The sequence below is a fragment of the Schistocerca serialis genome, chromosome 3 (genome assembly GCF_023864345.2).
Source record: "Schistocerca serialis cubense isolate TAMUIC-IGC-003099 chromosome 3, iqSchSeri2.2, whole genome shotgun sequence".
Classification (NCBI taxonomy): Eukaryota; Metazoa; Arthropoda; class Insecta; order Orthoptera; family Acrididae; genus Schistocerca; species Schistocerca serialis.
Window position 1 is genome coordinate 106,396,967 of NC_064640.1, and position 25,672 is coordinate 106,422,638.

General features: G+C 40.2%; 1 protein-coding gene across 1 annotated transcript in view; it reads left to right on the forward strand.

The window, feature by feature from the left end:
* Positions 1-25,672, forward strand: part of LOC126469783 (synaptojanin-1) — a 132,287-nt gene that overhangs the window by 35,701 nt on the left and 70,914 nt on the right. Inside the window, exon 8 of the mRNA XM_050097025.1 lies at positions 12,111-12,192. Coding sequence (XP_049952982.1) covers positions 12,111-12,192 — 82 coding nt within the window. The remainder of the gene's footprint in view (positions 1-12,110; positions 12,193-25,672) is intronic.

Below are 25,672 nucleotides of genomic sequence, written 5' to 3' on the forward strand. Positions count from 1 at the left end.
ACGTGCCCCCCCCCCCCCCCCCCCACACACACACACACTCACACTCACACACAAATGCCTGCCTGGACTGAGGTGGGATGCAGTATGAGGTGGGGTGAGGAATGGAGAGGCCGCAGGGAGTGTGGGAGGGGGTTGGGGGGAAGTGTCCAGCGGCTTTTTGGAGAGTGGGGAGCTGTCCATGGGCTAGTGGGGGAAAAGGAAATGGGTGTTGTACAACACACACACACACACACACACACACACACACACACACACACACACACACACACTCTCTCTCTCTCTCTCTCTCTCTCTCTCTCTCTCTATTTGTTGGGGGATGGGCAACACAGCAAGTTACCTTAAGTTTAGTCCAGGAAGGTTACAGGAGCAAAGTATGTGCTATAAGGATAGCTCCCATCTGCACCGCCCAGAAAAACTGGTGGTGGTGGGGAGGATCCAGATGGCACCGGTTGCGAAGCAGCCATTGAAATCTCACATGTCGTGCTCTGTTGCATGCTCTGCCACTGAGTCGTCCACCTTGTTTTTGGCAACAGTTTGACGGTGTCCGTTCATTCTGGTTGATAGCTAGTTGGTTGTCATACCAATTTAAAACACTGTGCAGTGGTTGCAGCAGAGCTGATGTATAACATGGCTGCTTTCACAGGTGGCCTGGCCTCTGATGGGGTAGAATAAGCCTGTGACAGAACTGGAGTAGGATGTGCTGGGCGGTTGGATAGAGCAGGGTCTTGCACCTGGGTCTTTCACAAGAGTATGATCCTTGTGGCAATTATCCAAACCCTAGCCTCCCACATTAAAGATACCACCCACTTCCTGCACTGGCTTTCCACCATCCCCACACCTTTACCTCCTGGGACCCTACTCGTCACTGTAGATGCACCCTCCTTATACATCAGGATCCCTCATGCTCATGACCTTGCTGCAATTGAACACTCTCTCTCCCAACGCCCTGCAGATTCCAAACCCATCACTTCATTCCTTAATCAGCTACATCCTAACCCATAACTACTTCACATTTGAAGGGAAGGTATACAAATAAATTCTAGGCCCAGCCAAGGGCATCCGAATGGCACCCTCCTGTGCCAACCTCTTCATGGGCCACCTAGAGGAAACATTCCTAGCTTCCTCAAACGCCTGGTGTGGTTTAGGTTTATTGATGACATCTTTATAATCTAGACCCAAGGCCAGGACACCTTATCCTCATTCCTCCACAATCTCAACACCACCTCTCCCATCCACTTCACCTGGTACTCCTCCACCCACTGTGCCACCTTCCTAGATGTTGATCTCTCCCTCTCAGATGGCTCCATCCACATCTCAATCTACACCAAACCCATGAATCACCAACAGTACCTGCACTTTGACACCTGCTACCCCTTCCACACCAAAAAATCTCTCCCATACAGCCTGGCCACACGTGGCAGATGCATCTGCAGTGATGAGAACTCTATTGCCCAGTATGGTGAAGGCCTCACAAAGGCCTTTACAGATGGGCAGTACCCCCAGACTTAATACACAAACAGATCTCCTGTGCCGTATCCCCACAAACACCTGATCCTCGCATCCATCCCAAGAACCAACCACAAAGAAGTGCTTCCCTTGTCACTTAATACCGCCTAGAACTGGAGCAACTGAACCACGTCCTTCGTCAGAGCTTAGATTATCTATCATCATGCCCTGAAATGGGGGACATCTGACCAAAGATACTTCCTTCCCCTCCCAGAGTGGTTTTCCACTGCCCACCCAACCTCCACAGCATCCTAGTCCATCCCTATGCCACTCCCACCTCCAGTTTCCTGCCACAGGAATCATACCCTTGTGGAAGACCCAGATGCTAGACCTGCCCTATTCACCCACCCAGCACCTCCTACTCCAGTCCCGTCACAGGCTTATCCTACCTCATCAGAGGCTGGGCCAACTGTGAAAGCAGCCGTGTTATATAGCAGTTCTGCTGCAACCACTGAACAGCATTTTACATTGATATGACAACCAACTAGCTGTCAACCAGAATTAATGGCCAAACTGTAGCCAAAAACATGGTGTGTGTGTGTGTGTCCGTGTCCGTGTCCGTGTCCGTGTCCGTGTCCGTGTCCGTGTCCGTGTCCGTGTCCGTGTCTGTGTGTCCACACCTTTCCCATTATTCCTTCCCCCCCCCCCCCCCACCCCCCCAATACATGTCAGCTGGTTGTGTGCTGCCATCTCACACCATAGTCTATGAAATCGACCGCAACCATAGCTATCCCAGGGACGGCTCCCCACTTTCCCATGAGCTGCTAGATGCTTCCCCCCAACTCCACCCCTGCCTGCTGCCTCTCTCCATCCCACACTCCACCCCACACAGCACCCTCACCTCAGCCCAGTACACTCACCATGGGCCAGGAAAGAGCTGGCAGTCGAATGAGCACAATGTAGGGAGACGTGTGTGTGTGTGTGTGTGTGTGTGTGTGTGTGTGTGTGTGTGTGTGTGTGTGTGTGCGTGCGTGGCGTGCGTGCGTGCGTGAGCACGCACCCACGCATCACTACAGATGTGTGCATGCACATATGCATGTTACTTCTACAGTTTGAAAAAGGAATTCAATTGCGGAAGCTAGCAAAGTAAAGCTCTGTACCTTTTGTGTGTGTATCTGTAGACGATGCAGTGCTTTTGCCTTTAGGTGAGTTGTTTCCTTTATTCCTAAATAATTCATTATTCTCAACCAGATCCTTCCGTACATTATAATCTGCACTGGACATGTGCAGTATTGGCACTGTTGTCAGAGAAATTCTGTCTGACAGCGAGTTCCGTGTATCGTTAGTGCAAGATGTGAACCCAAGTTTTTAGATTGGCACAACACTGTGATAAAGTTAACAATATTAAACTCTAAAAAATGCTGGAGTTCCACACATACATTCTCGTACAAGAGAAATTAGCTTATTTGTGTTTAAGAAACTTGGCTACAATAGATTTTAGCAGTGATGTAAGTAATTTCTATAAATTTTTGAAAAGTTTGCCAGAAGCAAAAGGTGGCAAGTTCCTTGCAAGCAGGTTTTCATCTTCATCAAAAATCAAAGTTCTCTTTAATACTCATGATAGCCGTGGCACCAGATTTGTACTGTCAGTAAGTTTTGTATTATTACTTCAACGTTTATGTTTGACTGTTTACCTAAGTTGCTACTTATTTGTAATTTTTATTTGTGTAACAGAATGCTTTGTGGTTGAGGTGTCTTGAAATAAATGATAAAAACTGTGATATTTCAAGGAGAGATGATTTTTACGCCTTACTGTGTGTGTGTGTGTGTGTGTGTGTGTGTGTGTGTGTGTGTGTGTGTGTGGTGATCACACATCCCTTCATTCCTTCCATATTATTACAATATTTATCCAGATGGTGAAGTGTTTATTTGAAATTGTGAACAGTTTCTTAGTAGTGACTCAGCTCTGTATCAACTGTTAAACACGTATTAAAATGTTTAATGCAAATAGTGAAAATTTAGGGGCTCTACCAAATGTTCAGGTAATATAATTACATTAAAAGGAATATAGTAACTGGATGCATTTACAGATTGCAGTAGATAAATGGAAGAGTACTCATATCTGTTCTGCATCAGATTTTTATTAATTGGGTAAAATCTTTACCATTGTCACTGTTGCTATTGTCACAAAGATTGGTGTTATTGTCAGCCAGATGTTAAGGAACAATTCGCTTGATAAAATGCATAGTCAGTGAATATATGTATAGATAGTTGGTAGTGACTGTAAGGAAGAGCCTCGTGCTCTCAGTGTTTATCAGTCATAAGAACTGTGGAGCACTAAAGAACAATTGCCATGTATTTGTACTACAAGTGTGATTATATCATCATTGCTCTATTTGTAACTAAACATAAACATATAAAATAATTTAAAGTTTCACAATAGTTATTCATGAAAAACTGAATCCTGGATATGGTTTTGGTTTTGGCCAGGACAAATTGACTCTGAAGACTGTCGATTATCAACCTTTTTGGTAATGTTGAAGCCTGCCATTTGTTCCATATTGACAATAATTGACAGATAATATAATAATAATTTTGGAGCAGAACGTTGAACGGTTGTCTGAACACTAGTGCTGAGTTAACTGATCTAAATTTGAATTAGCCTGAAAACAGTTGTATATTGCCCAGGCATTTCTTGTAAGTTTAACAGCTTTGCCAAACTGTAGTTGTGGTGAGCAGGTGAAGATATAATTGAAATGTATTTGTACTAATGAAAGTATTACAAATTAAAACAAGGGAAAATAATTTTAACTGATGACAAATAAAAAGATGCAAAAGTTAACTTTCATTATGGTTTTCATTATGTCTGAAACTACTATGTTTTCTAATTGTATAAGAGGAAAGAGTATTGTTGTTACTTTTTTCAAGAAGGGTTTTTGATTGGTATTTAGTTTCCTTTTTTAAAAAAAATTATTTGCATTTCATTAGCTAAACTTTTGAAAATGTACAATTTAGACTTGTTTATACCTTTGTGTGCACATAGTTTACATTTATTACTTTTCAAATTTGGATATTCATTATTTTTAAATAACTTTCCTTGGCAGAAACAGTTTAACTTTTAATGTATTTTGTTTATGGTTGCATGTAGTGATGAAATAGGGTGGTACTGCTGTGTAAACGATATAAAATGTGATGACCACAATAATATGTGATGAGCACTAGTGTAAAAACATTTAAACAAAGGTAACATGCCTTTCACAAAACATGACTGTCAAGATTGTGTGTCATGCTCAAAAGAGAATTTTAAAAATATTACTCTAGGATTAATAAATTTTTGCAGAAAGCCAACTGAAGCATGAGAGAATTCAAGTGATATGCTGGAAAATACTGACATGTCATCTTTGTCTAAAGTGCAATCTGTGTGTGAACTCTGATTTGCCCCCACAGTACTGTGCTAAATACCCGTCAACATATGGGGAACAATACTGCTGCTATATGTGAGGATATATAGTTGCATGTGTTGTATTTTTATTGGTAATGAACTCTGAAACACTATATGGTAATACTTGTCCCTAGCACAGTTCTAAACACTCCTTATGTGACTATGGAATACAATTGGCTGTTCTGCATGTATAATGAATGGGCAAAGTTATTGGAGTATTGTTTACTTTCAGATTAATGTTGCTTTTAGTGTTGTATAGTCCAGTAGAAACGGTTTACACCAACATAAAGTAGTAGCTTATAGTTCAGTATTACTGAAGATACACTGCCTGACAAAAAAAGAGAAGCACCCAGAGGACATGGAGGGATGTCAATGCAACTTCGTACACATACACACCATGGGCAGGCAGTAAATGATTAGAGTTGCAGTTCTTTGTGGCAGGTCAAATGGCAACCAGAATGCGTTAGTGTTCCTTATGTTTAATGGTATTGAATAGAATTGGGGAGAAGAGGAATTTGTGGTACGACTTGACTAGAAGAAGGGATCGTTTGGTAGGACATGTTCTGAGGCATCAATGGATCACCAATTTAGTAATAGAGGGTAAAAATTGTAGAGGGAGACCAAGAGATGAATACACTAAACTGATTCAGAAGGATGTAGGCTGCAGTGGGTACTGGGAGATGAAGAATCTTGCACAGGATAGAGTAGCATGGAGAGCTGCATCAAACCAGTCTCTCAACTGAAAACCACATCAACAACAACAACATGATTAATGTTGGTACCATGCCTTGTCATACGGTATGTAAGAGGGGTGAACAGTGTCAGATGTTGAATGGTCACTGTTAAAGACACAGAGGTGCCATATACTCATATGAGAAAATCATTATCAGCGCCTGACAGTGTTTGAAAGCGACCACATTGTGGATCTCCATTTGCTCAGCTGGGCGAATTGTGCATTATGAAGATTTGTAACATGATTGGATGTTGCCTACAGTTTATTTATTTTTCATCTTTAAGCATTTACATGCAATCAATGTCGTCATGAGTAATGTACAATATTAAGTATTATAACTATTGTGAGGTATCACACAAAGCTAAAGTATACATTTTAAAAGAACATACACAATAAAGGAATACATTTAATACATAAAGATATCCCATATAACTAAAGTGTGCATTTTAAAGAATGTGCATAATAAAAGAATACATTTCATACATGAGGATTTCTCCACATGTTTGACAGTTAAATGTGGAACTACAGAGACACAAAAAGCTTAGGAAGAGGTACAAACAGAGAAGCAAGTTGTTTCGTAAGTCAGGTCTATTTTTGAAGAGTTTTCAAATTCTTTAACACTGTAAAAAGCTTTGTCTTTCAGCCATTTTTTAGTCTTTCTTTTAAGTATATTAAGAGAGACACAATGTGCCTGCACCGGTAATGTGTTGAAAAGCCTTATTCCCATGTTGGACTGCATGGAAAAGTCAGGGCTGAAGTATTCACCATCAAGGTTCCAGTCGTCCACCAGACTCCCAGTTGGGAGGGTACTGGTTAAAATCCGTGTCTGACCTTTTGATATAAGTTTTGTGTGATTTCCCTAAATCACTCTATGCAAATGCCAGGTTGGTCCCTATGTTAGGACACCACTGATTTCCTTCCCCAGAGCTTGTGATCTGTATCTTATGACCTCATTGTTGACAGGACATTATTTATTACTGAAATTGTTACCCATTTCAGACCAGTGCAACTACACTTCGTTTTAGTAACATCCCATGTGCCACAATACCACCTTCATCACTTCACAATCAAACTTTGACCATGGAAACTCAGCGTAAATAATTAGGCTGACATCACCACTTCTGAACACGCACATCTCACACAATTACCTCTGGTTGGCGATAATGACCAGCTCCAATTTTCAACTTGCTACTACTGTTAATAACATGCGAACACAGCGTGAATAGTTAGGCCAAATACGCATCTCATGCATCAACATTTAGCTAGTGCCGCCAACTAATAATGGCGACTTCTGCTGCTGTGCTGCACCAAGTGCACACAAGACATGTCAGTTACAATTTAAAAAGCATTGTCAACAGGCAAGGATCACTTGTGAGTGCTGAAGATGGCTTAACCAGCTACAGCTGCATCAGTATAACACACACTTTGAAGTAACGCTAAGAATAAACCCCACAGGAAGAAATCATAGGATGTCAAATCCAGTGACCGTGGAGCCCAGCTGAGACATGCTAATTGCCAGCTCCTTGACAACCAATCCAACGGTTTGGTAGAGTTTCATTCAGATATTCATGCACTTGGTGACTCCAGTGAGCTGGTGCCCCATCTTGTTGAAAAATGAAGTTGTCTTTGTGCAGCCTCGGAAACAACCAGTTTTGTGACATAGTGAGGTACTGCTGACCGTTAACCATGTTTCTATCAAAGAAGAATTGGCCGTAAACAGATGATCAGAATATCACACAAAACACATTGACTTTTGCCGAATCTCGTACATGTTCAGTGGCTGCATGTGGGTTCTGTAGGCCCCAAATTTGAACATTATGTTTGTTTACCAGACCACTAACATGGAAAGTCGCTTCATCACTGAACACGATGCATTGTGCGAAAGTGTTGTCATGTCAATAGTGTCAAGAATCTTGTTACAAAATGTCACATGTTTGCGTTTGACATCAGAACACAGAGCTTGTAACGGCTGTGACTTCTACGGCTTCATTACAGCCGACATCTCAAAATACGCCAAATTGTTGTTGTAGGCAGTTGCAACTCACGACTGGCAGGATGAGTTGATTTTGAAGGACTATGTTGGAAAGCAGTTTGAATTTGTGCAACATTTTCTTCAGGAACACAAGGGCGGTCAGGACTCTTTCCTTTACATACGCATTCTGTATCTAGAAACTGCCAATACCATCTGCGAATGTTCCACCCATTCGGAGGATCAGTTTGGTACCTGAACCTGAAACGTCTTTGCACTGTAATCATGGAATTGCACTTTGCAAACTCGAGAACACAAAATGATTTCTGCTGCGGAGTAGCCATTTTAAACATACGACAATAACCAAGCAAAACAGAAGGCAACTGACATCTAGCGGCTATTAATATAAACTAGACTATGTATTTGTTTCTCAAATAGCCAAGCCGAGGCACAGCAGTCGATAGTTTGGACAAAATAATACTTCGTAATACATATATTCTTTTTGAAACACCCTGTATAAACAATATCCCAACATGGAAGGATGTAGTATACTCACATATATGTGTCTGTGGGATGGGTGATTTTTTTCCCTGCTTATTGTTTATGGGTACTCTGTGTTAGTGTTATATTTCACCCCTTTTGTCGGGAGTCAGCTTAAACATGCTGTGGTATTTCTTTTTGGAAGACTTTCGATTATAATGTTGGCTTCGTATAGTTTAAGTACTTCTGTGAGTTAATCCCCTCCAAATTAAATACTAGAGTGAATGACACGTAGTATGTTGTGATTTTATTCACATATAATATTGTATGACTTGATAAAAACCTTGTTACAAACTTTTGTTGCTGTTCTTGGAGAATGGTGGACTGCTGTTCACAACTCTGAAAAAGTTTCTGGGTTCTGGTGTCTCAATGCTGCTGAGAAACTTACCAAATTAAGTGTCTGAAAGTTCTAACACAGAAGACCTTTGACATTCTGAAGTACTAGTAAAAAAAGGTTGAGGATATTGCACTTTTAGCACTCTCCCATAGTCCCCACACTCTCCCATAGTCCCCACACTCTCCCATAGTCTCCCACCCCCTCCCATAGTCCCCACACTCTCCCGTAGGCCCCCACCCCCTCCCACAGTGGCTGCTCCAGTCCCGCAGTTGTCAGTGGCTGCCCCGGTCCCGCAGTGGCCGCCCTGGTCCCACAGTGGCTGCCCCGGTCGGGTCCCGCAGTCGCCGCCCCGGTCCCCTAAAACTAGTCTCTCCCCTTCTCCTCCTCCTCCTCCTCCACCACCTACTCTCACTCCCTGTTTCCTACACCTAGTGTCACTTCCCCTTTTCCTCCCCCTAGTCTCACTCCCCTTCTCCTCTCCTGATCTCGTACCCCACCCCTCTCACCCAAACATTCTTCCTAATTCTTCCTAATCCTAGTTACCCTCCCCATACACCTTCCCCTCTATATCATCTCAAACCACACTGTCTGTCTATCTCCATCCCCATACTGCTTCCTCCTCTCTCTCCCTTTCCTCTCGTGTCTCCCACTTTCCCGTAACCATTCCTGTCCTGTCCGCTTCTACATAATCCTCCCCCTCCTTTCTGATTAATCCTCCCCCTCCTTTCCCTTCCTCATAACCCTTTCCCTTTGTCGTAACCCTGTCCCATACCCTTCCTCCTCCTCCTCCTCCTCCTCCTCCTCCTCCTCCTCCTCCTCCTCCGCTTCCTCCTCACTGAAAAAGTGCTGTCTTTCATCTATATCTGTGTGATGAGCTGCTGTGAACAACTCCTGAACATTAATGGATTGTACCGAACTGCAACTGGCTTGCTAACTCAACCAATCTTGATCTCATAACACATGTTTGAGACTATTTGGAATATCGGATGAATTGTAGAATCCTCATATCTGAAATTAGGCCGCCCTGTGGGATCTAATCATCAGTGAATGGCTTCAGCTGGATGTGGCATGCCTGAAGGAACTTCTGGACTGTGCTCTCACTGAACAGAGGACGTGAGCAAGACTAGAGGCAGCATTAGATGGTATTAGCATGATGACCCCTGAGGCTGACTAATTTGTTGGACATTGTGCTAGTTTTTCTACTAATGTATTTACAAAATTCCAGTTTTCTGCATTTAAAAAACAGAAAATAAATAAATTTAAACTGCAATTATGAATTTAACAGAAGAACAATATTTATCTCGAAAAGTGTACTGGACTCAAAGCAGTTGTCACATTTGTCACTTGTGTTAGGGAACCCCCTCATACTAGTCACTGTTATTACAATATCAGAATTATTCCACTGATAGACCTGGCACCTTCTCAAAAGTTGTAGTTGTGATAATTTTCTAGTAGTGATACAAATCCTCATAGGCCTTTTGTTTTAGCTCACAAACCGCATGTGTTTGTTAGCATTCAAAATTATTTAAACTTAAGTGTACACTGTTTAATTTTTCAAACAGAATTATTGTAATGGTGTGCGCTAATGAAAGTATGGGACAGTTATTTAGAGAGAAAGTCCATTGCGAGCAACGTAGAAACTTTGACACAGCTGGACTGTGGAAGAAGACTACACCAAGAGTTTTGTCAAAAACAGTTAATCGATAAAGGGAAATGAGTATCCAATAACGTTAACATAATTTGTTTGCATAGAACTTTAGTGAAACATTGAATCTTGTTAGCATCTTACGTAGACAGTGGGTGAACGCCACTTAGCTCCAGTATAATAGATGTAGAGGAAATATGGGCGGAGTTTAAACTGATTGTAGTTCATTCTCTGGAAAAGTACGTTGATTAAGGATGGAATAGACCCATCATGGTTTAATAACAAAATTCAAAAAATTCCAAGTGAACAGAGATTGTTGAACTCACAGTTAAAAAAAGGATGCAGAAATGTTGCAGGCAAAAGTTAGTAGAAATTCATGTGTGTATAAAAATAATGGTACATGAACCACACAACTACTTCCACCATCATACGTCAGCGAAAGATCTTGTCAGACACCTGCGAAAATGTTAGTCCTATTGAGAATCACCAAGCAGGTCAAAGGCTTCTATACAGACACTTGCCAACTATATGTGCCAATAGGTGGAAGTGGAAAAAAACTGAAGTTTTAAATTTTGCATTAAAAAAAAAAATTGCTGTAATGTTTGAATACAGTATTAGTGTTGTGCTGCTTGACAGAGTCACATCAATCGAATATTGGGGTGTGGAGATGTAAATTCATATGAAATGGAATGAGCACATATGGACAGTAGTAGGGAAGGTGAATGGTCGTCTTCAGTTATTGGCAGAATTCTAAAAAAGTGTAGCTCATTTATAAAGGAGACAGCAAGTAGAACACTAGTGCACCCCATCTCGAGTGGTGCTAAGGTGTTTGGTATCCTTACCAGTTTAGAGTTAAGGCACACATTGAAGCACTTCATAGGCATCTTACTACATTTGTTACCAGTAGCTTCAATCATTGCACAAGTATTATGAAAATGCTCTGTAAACTCAAATGGGAATCCATAGAGTGTAGACAGCATGCTTTTTGTGAAACATTATTATGGAAATTTAGAGAACCAGCATTTACAGCTCACTGCAGGACAATATTACTGCTGCCAACATACATTTTTCTGTATGGACTATGGAGATAAGCTGAGAGAAATTAGGTCTCATACAGAGGCATATAGATTGTCATTGTTCCTGTTCTCCATTTTCGAATGGAGCAGAAAAGGAAATGACTCAGTGGTACAAGGTACCCTCTGTCATGTATTATATGGTGGCTTGCAGATTATGTAAGTAGGTGTAGATACAAGCGGTGTTCAGTAAGTAATGCAACTTATTTTTCAGATGTAAGCAGGTTGGTTCTATAGAGGATTCTAATATGCTTTATTATTCCCCACCCTTTTGGCTACAAAATACTATTTTTCTACATAATCACCGTTATATGTAACATCCGTAAGCCACGTTACTGGAAGGGCCTGCTTGCCCATGTGGTGCCGCTCTACTGGTAGACATTGGAACCAATATCTTGCTGCATCAGTCATCTCCTCATCATCCATGTACTGCTTCCCGTGGAGTGCATCCTTGATTGGGTTAAACAGATGGAAGTCTGAAGGTGCGAGATCCAGGATGTTGGGTGGATGAAGAAGAGGAGTCTCAATGAAGTTTTATGAGCTCTGTGTTGCCTTACTTATTGAATGCTCATTGTGTTTCATGTGTGTATAGGATGACCAAAAGTTAAAAGTAAAGTAGCAAAGATTTCCATATCTGAAGCAGTGAAGGAACTGTCATATAATTTTTATGTGGGGTGAAAGGATATGAACTGAGGGAAAACAACCAATTTTAAAAGCAGATTAGAAGTTTGTAGATTTAAATTAAGTTTGAATTGCATGGAATTATCTTTCCAAATCTGTTGTGTGTTGCCAACCTATCACGTGCAGCAATCACTGCTAAGGAATGTTGCTTTGGGAATTAGGTATTTACCATGAAATTGCAAATTACACTTATCAGTTCGATACCATGTAAGTTATTTACGCTCCATATCTTTTCATATTCCAGTGAACAAAAAGGCGCCATAAGAACCAACTGTTTAGACTGTTTGGATCGGACCAACTGTGTGCAGACATTTTTTGGACTGGAGGTACATAAATTATGTTTTGTTGTTTTTGTTTACATTCTTATTTTTAGTGTAGCATCATTATAAGTTAAGTTTTCATGTAGAGGTGATATTTATTTTAAAATTTGTTCATTATTTTTATGTCCACAGCAGTTTCCATTATGTAAATTCCAGTATATTATTGGTCTGGAGTATCCAACTGTACTGTAGCATGACAGCGCCCAGATGTAATATGTAAACTGTTGTTTCTTTTTTGGCATTATCTGATTCTGATCACAATTTTAAAAATGGCACAAACAGTAAAACAAATTATTTTGCTGGTGAAAATAAGGTTGTCACCTATGTAGAAAGTTACATTGAGTAGAGAAGTATGTTAGCAACACAATATATAATTTAAATTTTAAACTGTGTTGCCTGTTAATCTTGGCAGACAGAAAACAAAAGGGTTATGATGTATGTTATCCAAATGTGTGTGTTGAATAGCTTTACTACTCTTTAGTGGTGATAATACCGTGTAAGTATTACAGCTTTAAGTAACTGATATTCTTAGGGACACCTTCTGGAAAGTGCTTGCTCTTTGATGCATTCTTCTAAAAACTGCCACTGCTTCAGAATGGACAAGAATTTGTCAAATTTTGACAGAAGTCTAAGAAAATGGAGCTGTTGCCAAGTATTTAAAAGGAGACAGTGACTAAAATAAGTCACATGAATAAAACAGGTTTAGCTCCATTGATTAATCTAAAAGTTACGTGAATGAAGAATACATTTGAAACTTCCTGGCAGATTAATACATTTCATTCACCATGTCCATAGGACAGAAACTTTTATTGTTCCAAGATGACTGGTTTCAACAGTCTTACCCAGCCATCATCTGATCTATGTAAATGAAGAACACATTTCGTTCACCATGACCAGAAGACAGAAACTTTCATTGTTCCAAGATGACTGGTTTCAACAGTCTCACCCAGCCATCATCTGATCTTATGAAACTTGTTATAAAAGTGCCATGTTACATTACATAAAGTCAGAGTACAAGAGGCACTCCAAACATATACATATCTTGATAAAAAGCACACATTTGTAAAATTGGTATGAGCCATCGGCCTCAGCGGGTGACTGAAAGATACAGTGTAAGAGAGAGGGGGGAATCACGCTGGGGCATGCAGAGATGTTCTGACAAGTTTGGCATTGATCTTTATTCTGTCAAAGAATACACAGTGTCTCTGCTGATCCAGGTGATGGCACATAGTTTGTATAATTGTGTGAGTGCAAATACCAGTCCTAGAATACATTGCTACAGCAGCCGGATGCTCTGTACCCATGACATAACAGCTCCCATCCTTGCTTGGGCTTCATGGCCGGCAGCGGATGTTGGCCAAACCAATAGCCCCATTCCTGCCCTCCAGAGTGCAACTACCTATTCCCTCAAGCACTACTCATTGTCCACCGAAGGGTAATAGCCAGCAGCTATCATTGTAGTAGTGCCTCGACAGCTCCAGTTGCTTGCCCAGAGCATTTTGGTTGGTGATTGAGAGGATAGCCTTTTACCTGAGAGGCTGCAGGATCACGTCCCAACTCTGCCCTTACAAACATCAACTTGCAGTCTGTCAGATGACGTCACCCAGATAGAAGAGGCTGGCTGCTTCCCTGCTCCCCCCAACCCATCCATCACCAAGTTCTAGGCCCGTCTCACCACAGCTGTGGGGCTTCCATACCTTGGAGCTGGGCGGTTGATTTAGCGGGCTGGTTGTCCACCTAAATCCATTACCAGATGGTCATCTTGGTTGGCTTGCAACTTAAACAATCACCATCATGTCCATTTTCAGACTACAACAGAATGGTGACACAACTGCGTGCCTTGAGCCTCTGGGCTCCATTATTTATACTCCTTTTACTATGCCTCTGATGTAGTCCCTCTGGAGGGAAGAAGTGGAGTGCTCCTTAATAATTACATCAGCTTTCCCTAGCCCAGAGATCCTTCAGGTCAATGCAACATATTCTGTGACAATGTCATTACAGTTGAGCCTGTGAGCGTAGCCAGGAAGGAAAAAGTCTGTGCTGATTACCGCACAAGTAATGCCATTAATAATCATCCTGCTTTCCTGAAGCTCGAGTTTACTCAACCATACTGATATTCCTCCTCCATAACAACCTACAGTTTCCACTGTGAATACCGAGTATAACCAATGTGCTCCTGTCCTCTGGAAGTAAGTACAAGCTGGCAGGAGCTCCTCCCCACAACTCGTCCCATTTACTTCCCCCAGAAACAAACTCGCTTCACATGTCCACATACCATTCCATACATGGCCACCCGAACAGATCACAACCTTCCCTCCTTCCAAGAATGCGCAATACACAATAAAATCATCAGTAATAACAACATGAATAAAAACTAACAAGTACACAAAAAAGAAAAAAAAATATCCCTACCGCAGTAAAAATATACACACTCTGACACAATAAGCCAAAAAAACTCCCAACAAATTACAATCATACACTTTACTTATGCGACCTTAACTTATCTGGCACGTCATGCACCATGTGTTGCTCACCATTTCCAGGTCACTTCCTTTTACCCCTGGTGACTTTTTTCCTCTTGGCTGGTTGCCAATGTACCAGAGGTATAGCAGCTACTTGTTCTGTGTGTAGGCAAATTGGTCATACGGTAGTTGTACTAAGTGTAGATGGGTGATGATTCACCAGAATAATTAATTTTTGGTTAGATTTTTATGTGTTGGGTGGGTGAATGGGTGTTTGTGTTTATTTTGTTTTTTAACATTTGAATTAAGGTAGAAGTAGAGCATGCAAATCAGTGGGAACACCTGCAGCTACTACAGTGGATGCAGTTGCTGCTTTAACTCAGCAAGTGCACACATTAAGAGAGGAATTGGAGAATGAGAAGCAAAGAAATTTCAAACTTATTTGTGAGTTAGAAGCTGGGAAAGCAAGTCAGGTTCAGCCACAGTTCGAGTTACATGAGAATAAATCTGGACTGAAGCGCATTTTGTTTCGTACGTCCCTGCAGCAACGGAGGACGTGACAATTTTTACTTAGTATGTTAGGGGCACCGAGGTAACACATGGGTGATCAGACGAAATAACCCTGGATGTTGCTAGTATGAGTTTGGTGGGGCATGCCGAAGCATATGTTGTATACCATGAGACTTTGATTAAAGGACAAATGTTTCAGCAGTGGGCCACTGGACTTTACCAGTGATACATTTAGCAAAAGAGTGCATATCTTTTTCAGGAGAAACTAAGTACTTCGTCAGTGCATCTTAAAGAGTCTGTGGAAGCGTTCTTGGACAGAATCTGTAAACTGAATACAAAGACATATGTACAGGTCCAGAATACAGAATCAAATAGGGCATTATTGCAAAAAGCAGAAAATAGAGCAGTGGACATTTCTGCCTGGTATACTCACAGAGATGTCACGGGAAGTCCAAATGGAAAACCTCCATCAGCTCTTAGGATCACAACACATAAAGAAGAGGTGGATAGTGCAGCAAAGCTGAGTGTGGACAACCAGGTGTTTGCTTCTGAAATCAGGTGTAATAGATGTGGTCAGGAGGGGCATGTAAGGATGCATTATAGACAACCAGAGTGCTGCTGTGCATGTGGCAGAGTGGGCCACTGGGCATCTGATTGTAGAAGTAGGAAACGTGGGAAGCACCAGCAAGGGGAGCAGCCTTTACATGCAAATGGGAGTGCTTCAACCATTGGAAGGCAATTCTGTTAGATCATAACACTGCACAAGTTAGTGCACAGAGAGAGTGGTGGTGAGTAGCAGGAAACAGAGGTTTTTGGTAAAACAGTGGCTCATGTGTCCGTTATCAGTCTGGACCTCATGGGAAAGAGAAGACTGATGCCTCCACAGTATAGGTTATGTGGGACTGGCGATAATAGGGTGGAATCATCTGCGAGAGGGTGCAGTAATAGCCACTCTGGAAGTCTTGGAAGATGATGACTTTGACATGTTGAGTCTGGAGGAAAGCTGAAGCAAACCGTCGACACAGAAGTGTTACAAGGGAAAGTGGGTCACTTGAAGGGCAGTGATTGAAAGGCTATGCAAAACCTGTTGTTGAGATTTAGTGATTTATTTTGTACAGACGGAGAGTAACCAGCACCCCCAATGACATCACATATCGACAGGGGAAGGAAGGAACGAAGGAAGATTGGGTTGAACGTCCCATTGACATCTAGGTCATTACAGACAGAGCACAAATTCAGGTTGTGTCAATGACAGGGAAGGAAATTGGCTGTACCCTTTCAAAGGAACCATTCCGGCAGTTGCCTGGAGCAATTTCGGGAAATCACGGAAAATGTAAATCTGGATGGCAGGACGTGGGTTTGAGCCGTCATCCTCCTGAATGAGAGTCCAGTGTGCTAATCACCCCGGCAACAGATAGCACACCAATTTATATGAAGCCATTCTGCATTGCGAGGCAACTGCAACCATTAGCAGAAGAGTTTATTGAGCAACAACTATGGGTTGGGATCATAGAACTTAATTATAGCCTCTGGAGCATGAATACTGTGGTCGTGCTGAAGAAATTGGTGGAAGGAACAAGGAAATATAGATTTTGCTGCGACAATAGATAGCTAAATGCAGGAACCTTTTCTGATGCTTGTCCAATTCCAAACATCAGAGAAACTTTGGATAATCTGGGTCAGTGTCACTTCTTTACAAGTATGGAACTCAGGAGCTAGTACCATCCAGTTGGAAGTGGCACGTAAGGAAAGGCCAAAAACATCATTTACGGTGCTGGGTGGCCACTTCCGTTAAAAGCACATGCCATTTGGACTAAAAAATGCAGCTGCAACTTTTTAGCTTTGTTAGATGTGGTATTGAGAGGATTAAAACCAGAATCTTATATGGTGTATCTAGATGACGGATTTACTGGAGCATGCGAGACATTTGGAGGATGTCTTTAGCAGACTATGTTGACACTTTTGATGTTAAGTATGGACAAGTGCTATTTTGTACAAACTCAGGTAAACTATCTGCGGAACATGATTAGTGAACATGGCATACAGACCAACCCTCATCTTATAGGCACAGTTTAAAATTTTCCAACACTATGAACAATTGAAGTGGTACACTCATTCATCAACGTATGTAATTGTTACAGATGGTTCATGAGGAACTTTGAAAAAACAACTGAACCATTGAAGAAGCTACTGAATAAAGGGCAAAATCCCATTGGTCACAGGAATATCAAGTGCCATTTGAAAAATTAAAAGAAATATTAGTATCAGACCCAATATTGTTTTTATTCTTTCATGATACACTTAAAAATGAAGCAGTTGGTTGTGTTTTGGGACAGATGTTAAGATGGTTAAGAACATCTAGTGTCTTACACTTCGAGGCAGCTATACAAAGTAGAGTGTAGCTACTCAATGAATGAGAAAGAGATGTTGGCAGTCATATATGGTATTACGTATTTCCAATGTTACCTGTATGGTAGGAAGTTAAAGGTCATGACAGACCATGCCTCTCTGAAATGGTTGCTTGGTTTGAAAGCTCTGTCTAGTAGATTAACATGGTGGGCACTTAAGGTTAGTGAATTCACGTACGAAGTAATCCATAAGTAAGGGAGATCCCATGCAAACGCACATGCATTAAGTTGTGGGGTAGTGATGTTGGGGATGTTATGGAGGAGCATGGAAGAGTGGCAGAGGGCACAAAAAAAGAATAGGGAGTGCCAGGTATTGCCGTCACAGTGACAGTTTGTTATTCACAAGGGTTTGTTGTATCAAATGATGAGGTGTAGTCCACATATGGCGGTCCCAGCAGTTTTTCAGGAGGGAGTTTTGCACCAATCTCATGACTATATGTTGTCAGCTCGTGGAGGGCGACATGAGATGGATAAATGTGTAGCAGAGCAGTTTTGGTGGAGGAACAGGAAGCGTGACGTGGAGCAGTATGTTAGGGATTGTGTGCCATATGCACAAAGGGCTGACATTGAGCATCAGAAAGTGCTGTTGAAAGGATTACCAGAGGCACCCAATCCGTTTTCTACATTGGGACTGGATTTCCTCAGGCCATTTAATAAAACATCCGAAGGGAATATGTACAGTCTCTGACCATTTTTCTCGATTTTTGGCAATGGTACCAATGCCAGACCAAAGGGCTTGTACCGTAGCACAAATGTTAGTAAACAACTGGATATTGAAGTTTCGGGTACCTGATACCATAGTCATGGATGTGGCAAGGGGAAGCGAAGAAATTTTTAACTAAGCACTGGAGATCTTACCAGGTCCTGGAAATGAACTCACCGGTCAACGTGAAGACACAGTTCCCAACAAAAATGTCTGTTATACACATCAGTCACATAAACCAATTTTTGAAGGAATGGTAGAAGGGATACTGCAGTTGCCATGCATCAAGTTTTGGACCTGCCGCACAATGGTTGTGGCGCATCCATAACATGGAAATTGGCGGTTGATTCAACAGGCTAGTTGGCCACCAAAATTCATCACCAGATGGTTGTCATGGCTGGCCTGCAACTTAAACAATTGTCAGAATGACAACATGAATGCTTGCGTTGAGCCTCTGGGTTTGCTTATTTATATTACTTTTCCTACGCCTCTGGTGTAGTCCATTGGGAGGGGGTGAATGAAGTGTTCTTTAATAATTGTAATTTTAGGTTTTCCAAGACCGTTTTGGCCCCAACATGCAGGTTTCTAGGCACTGTTGTAACTGCAATGTACAGGTTTTTCATAGAATGTCAGTGCCATATGATGCGCCTGATTACTCTGTACACATCTCCACACTTGTTTATAGTACCTGCCAGTGGTGTCGTAAGTGTGGCTCACAGAACCTTTTGCTTAATAAGAACATTGCCAGTGCCAACTACCCGATGTGACCATTGTACCTTAATTTGTACCTTCCAGCCATAGGTGTTCTGAATTTTCGGAGTTCCCCAAATTCATGTCTCTATTTATTAGTGGTGCAGCAAAATGCATGCAAATCATCATACTCTATTACCATCCATACAAATCGGCATCTGACATGGTTCTCCAAAGCTTGCCGCACAGTACTAAGGATGTGTGCTGTGGAACAAGCTTATTATGTTCAACACTGATATGCATGAGTAGTATGAGGATGTTATCAACTTTGTGCATTTCATTCAACGGGTGTTTTGTGAAGACATGTATGTGTGCGGAGTGCCTTTTGTACTTTGACGTCATTTAATGAAACATGGCAGTTTTATAACAAGTTCCATTAGATGAGATGATGGCAACATAAGACTGTTTATAGTGATCATCTTGGAACAATAAAAGTTTCTATACTGCAATTGTGGTGTGCAAAGTGTGTTCTTTGTTTCCAACCACACATATCACACCACCGCAGAACATGTGTACTTTGAAACATATGTCTGAAGGCACATAGTGAATGTTAGTGACAATGAAGACAAGAAATTTGCCTCACTTGGTGTTACAAAAAATAAAACATACATTGCAAGACAGGTCCAGTAAAGCAGATTTCAGAACGACTGTGATGAGTTGGACACTATTGGGGAACATCAAGAACGTAGAGGTAGGGGATGTTTGTTAGTTGCAAGAAGAGTCTGGGCTGGCTAATGCTTTGCACTCCACCAAGAGCATGGATGTTAGGCTTGGTAGTGCTTCGGTTAAGAAAAGTGGTAAGTAGAAACAAACTCCTATAATGACACCCTGAGTGTAAAATACAAAGACTATGTATTCTTTGTTATTAGATCAGCCAGCAAAAGACTGTCTCACTGGAGTCTATGTAAAATACATACTTTGTAAAACTGTTGAGTCAGCTGGTCGGTAATGCTGCTGCCATATGAACATTTTGCATGTGAGCAAGAAAAGAGTTTGAATGCAACTAAATAGTTTCATTGCAAGACATTTATGCAATGCTTTATTGTCACATGATTGAAAATCAGAAATTAGGGAGGATTTTTAGTCTGCAGAGTAAAAAAATAGCTAAAATGCTTGATTGACGTACTTTGATGGAAATTAAGCTCTAAAACCTTATGACTATCAAAAAGATCGCTTTGTTTTTCCTCCTTGTATTGATAAGAAGTCCTTTTTATTTTATGTGCATCATAGGAAAGTTCTTGTAGAATGCAAAAACTTTAGGATTAAAGGAGACCACTTACTGAAAAGCAGAAACATTGAGTTGTCAATAGGCACAAACAAAAGAAGGAAAACTTGGTAGCTTTTGGAGTTATCCTTTGATGAGCTAGAGGAAAACCCACTTGTGCACCAATGCCCCTAAATGGTGCCAGCTACACTGGGAGTGGGAGTGCTAATGCTATTTTGCAACAGGTGGACTGGTTGTTGTGAGATAGTGTGGGGTAGGCTAGGTGGAGGGAGAGAGGAGAGGCAGAAGGCAGGGAGATGGATTTGGGGGTGGCAGGGGGGGGTGGGGGGGTGGGCAGCTAGCAGCTCAGAGGGATGCCCATTTGCTGGCTAGGAATGTAGGAGGGAGGGGTGATAGGTTCATAGGTTTATAAGCCAGCACAATTGTAGTGGCTGGTGGGAAGCAGCATGGCCTGAGAGGGACTGACAGGACAAAGGAAGGGAAACTGTTGGGTGGAGGGTACGGCAATATTGGGTTACCTGAAATTGAGGCTGGGCAATTACGGGAGTGGAGAATGTGTTGTAATGATAACTCCCTCGACCACCAGTGCCTATGAACTACACAGCTGTTCCAACAATATCTGAAGCAATTATTGTTTTCTCATGTGAGCTTTTATATTTATTTTTGTTATTTCTATTTTCCTGTGTGCAGAGTCCCATGCATTACTTAGAAACATAAAATTTTAATTTAAAAAAAATTGACCACTGTTTAGAAAGAGAGCTGTGTTTGCTCTTATGGAGAGGATACAGAGCAAATTCCAGAAAGTTATCAATGTGTGCAAAAGTGTTTTCTAAGTTTATGTGACAGTACCACAACATAAATTTAGATGTTTGCTAGAGTACTGTGTACACAAAATAATTGCTTATGTAAGATAGAAAAATATGATTTTTTATAACGATAAATGTTTTAGTGTACTGTTCTTATGCTGATTTTCTAAGATTTGTACTGAAAATGTAACCAAAAACAAGAGTACAAAACTATGGAAATAGCATGGAAAAGATGAGGAGTGATTCAAATACCCATACATAAAAATAGCCAATTAAATAAAATGAAAGAATGTGGACAGTGGTATAGATGAAAGATATAGGAAAGTAAACACATTTAAGGACCATCAGTTAAAGACTACAAAAGGAAATGCTCTCTGTGTAAAGCATGAGTAGAAACAAGAGAAATTTGCCTAAAAATAGAAGCAAAAGAAAAGCAGTAGTTCAAAAATTATTTTCCAGTGAAATGTTTCCAAAGCAAACTTCAGTATTCATTATGAGAAATCTCTTAATTCTATATGTAAGTGGTGATGTGCTCTCAAAAATTGGACAGCTTGATTTGAAAGATGGCATATCATGGCAGCTGTTGAGCAGAAAAAAATATTCTAATGACTGTAAAAAAATCTTGCAAAAATTTCAATTTTGATTATGCACTCAACATAGATTATGTCAAGAAAAACTAGTTATAATAATGTGTACAGGATAAACTGCTAAAAAATATAGTTTGCACTAACCTCATGATATACACCACCAGCTGATGGCAGCTAACTACAAATTATGGCTTGTAGGTGCCTTGAGGCTAATGCAACAGAACTGTGTGTTGAGGTTTTGGAGGCAACTGGGATAACTGTGTCAGTGCAGATGGTACGTAACCATCTCCATGTGATCAGTTTCGTCACTAGGTGTCCATAATGGACAATAGTAAAAAGACATATAGAACTGTGGTGCCTGAAGAAGGTGGACAAGTAAACATTTGCGTTGTGTAATCTCAGGGGTAAGTGGTGAGGATACAGTATACTTGAACACAAAGGAGTGATGAGGTGAACAACACTTACAAGGAAACATTCCCAAGTGTCAATACACGATCTTGATTAATCTTGGCAGTGTGTAGAGGGGACAAAATAGTACAATACTTTTTTTTCCAATTTTACTTTCAAGGAATAAAACACACCCTGAAAGGTAATTTAGAATTTTTAGGTTAAAAGGGAATATCTTCAATACGATGATATACAAAAATGTTTTCATATAAAAGTTGGTATGTAATTAATGTACTTGAAAACTGTATACTCGGATCTTTTAATAATTTGAAATTTTGCAAAACACCCCACCACCATTAATTAATCCTGAAAAACAAAAACTTTTGTTACAACATAAACTAAAGAAACTTTCAAGCCATATACATCCTTGTGTAATAAAGCTGGTTTCTGAAATACCAATTTTCAAAAATAAGCTTTACTAAGTGTGCTGTCGGAGTATTTTTCAATGTATCTGATTATAATTTCTAGATATTCATTACTATTCTAATTCTTTATTTTACTTATATTTGTTTTATATTTAAATTGTTATTGGACATTTTACTTTCATGTTTTTTTCGTTGCACTTACATTTATTTTGTTAATTGACAGTAATAAATAATGCATTACTGTGATAGAAAATAATTACAATAATGATAATCTGTAAGGGAATGCCTACACCATAACATTTTTTTTTTACATCATGCAAATAAAGTGAACAAAATTTTCATCACATAATATATACGATGGAGAAGACAATATAAAACAAAACTCAGCAGTATTTCAAATTGTCAAGGGTGACGATTCTATAAATATTGTAATTGGTATCAGGCATATTTCAGTACATTGGTAAGTATTGGGGAAGAGAACTGATTATGGACTACTGACTGCAATGCAATTGTATTGTTTCTCAAGTGGATATTTACATCATAATCATTCAGCAGAGCTAGATCAGGAAGTCTCCTCACAAAATTCTTCCATCATTGAAAGCTGTATACATTCTACATCTGTACTTATGCCATAGAGCCCTTTGAGATCCTTTTCATGGTTGTAAAAGAAACTAATGGTAAGTTTGGGCCAAGAATTCATGAATCTCTATTTGAAGCCCCAAATGTCATTGTGACAGCATCGAAATCTGGTAAACAGACTTCTGTCCAGATTGAAAGATATTTGAAATGTGTTTTCTTGCCCATTGAGGGCGAAATATCTGTCTTGTTGTTAGGTTCTAGCAGTGGTCAGTGTGAAAGAAACATTCAGGGCATCATACCCGAGCACAAGGAACTTGGTCATCTAGTGATCCCAAAGGGCTTGACGGCACAGTTGCAGCTGTGGGATGTATACAGCTTTCGATGTTGGAAGAACTTCATGAGAAGACTTTCAGATCTACAGTGTGATTAAAATTATTTGATAGTTGACACTCCTTGTGTAAGAGCTTGTTTCCTTCAATCACAGCACTCAATGTCATGACTGGATTGTTTGCCATTGCCAAACTGCAACAACAGTTAGTCACTTCACGTCCCGTTTGTTGTCTGGCTTTCTTTCTCGATGTGTTTGGATCCCAAATCATGGGTTTGGCACCTTTATTTAGTTTTTTTCATCATACATGATAACCACACACACACACACACACACACACACACACACACACACACACACACACACACAATCACACAATGATGTCAATGAAATGCACTTGTTTCATATGCAGCACTGTCTAAACACACTACAGGATACTTCTGCATAAGAGACGATTCAGCTTCACATGAGATTGCGTGTGACCAAGCTTTTGAAGGCTGCAATTCATCATTGTGACTGAGTGATCACTGTCAAATATACAAATACTGCCTCAGTCTTGTATTTTGAGTGCAGTGGTTAGCATAATAACCAGCCATGTTGAAGGCCGTGGGTTCTGATCTCATCAACTGCTGCATTTCTTTTTTTGCCGACAATCCTTCTTTCCACGAACAATACGCGACTGGAATAGAAGGGAGAACTGATAGAGGTACTCAAGGTACCCTCCTCCACACACTGTCAGGTGGTTTGCGGAGTATGGATGTAGATATAGATGTAGAACATATTGACTTTTTGTGATCTATAATCTGCAACTGAGTGCCTACAAGGACTACTCATTGGTTGTGGTAATACGACAGCTTGTGTAACCAGTTTGAAGATAGTTTCAGGTAACAAATGATATTAATAAATAACAGTTTGCTTTTAGCACTGAAACTGAACTTTTTCTATCTTGAATTTGCTTGTAGAGGTTAGCTTTAATAGCCATGAACAAAGTGATCATGATTTTAGTTCTGCTTCGTTCTCAGAAATGTTACACGTTAAAGGTTGTGGTTAGCTTAGAACAAGATTTTAAATTCATCTACCGCAGTTCAGTCATTGGTCACTTAGTCAGCTGTTGACAGAGCATTTCTCATTTCCAGCATACGTTATGACAGCTATTTCCAACATCGCTCTGTGTTACACATTAACAGCAGTTGTGAAGTGACTTGCACTGTTTGTGTGTTACCTATAACCAAGCACTAGCCAGCAGCCGATGGGGCAATACCATAGCAGCAAGTGACAGACGTCAACTATCAAGTAATTTTGAATGGACTGTAGTTCTGTTGAATGATTATGGTGTCAATCTCCACTTGAGAAACAGTATAATCAAACTGTAGCCATTAGTACATGATCAATTCTCTTCGTCAATGCTTGCAAATGTACTGAAATATGCCTCTTCCAAATCATGATGTTTAGAGGATCAGCCATGACCATTTGAAGTCCTGCAGAATTTTGTTTCGTATTGTCTTCTCCATCATGTATATTGCGGCAAGAAATTTTATTCATTTTATGCTTATGGACTTAAAAAACATTATGTTTTAAGCATTTCCTTACAGATTATCATTATTGTAATTACTTTCTATCATAATAATGAGTTGTGTATTATTTTCAATTAACAAAATACATGTATGTACAACAGTAAACCAAGGGAAAAATGTGAATGTAAAACAAAAAATAACAATTTGAAGTATAAAACAAATATAAATCAAATAAATAAACTTCTCTTTTAATATGTGGTTCACAAAATGGAAAAATGCATGTCTCCATGCCACGAAAATTGAAACATAATTTAGAAAAAAAAGTCATTTAGCTAATGCGTTTTGTAACCGGAATTGATGCACAAATTAAAACAATAACAATGAAAAGAAACTAGAAATTGCATTCATGTGATAAGAGACACAGACGACATTCGTTATGCAGTACAAATTTTTCAGTGCTGTTGAATCATATTACCCAGTATTCAGTTATTCTTCAAATTTACTTCCCTGAAAATTATTTGTAGTTTGCCTGGATAAAAGTAAATATGTCCGTTCATAACACAATTAGATAACACTGTTCTCAGCAGTTATTTGGACAAGTATCGATGCTCATCAGTGATAAACTGAACCCTCAAAATGTGCTTTGTGGACTGTCACAGCAGTTATGTCCATAAAGTCAATACTTTCATACTTAACAGATAGATGTCTTGCCCAATTTAAAAATATTTACATACATACAAACATGACATCACACTTTCCTTTCAATAAGTAGAATGCCATTTTGTTCCAACCTCATATGCAA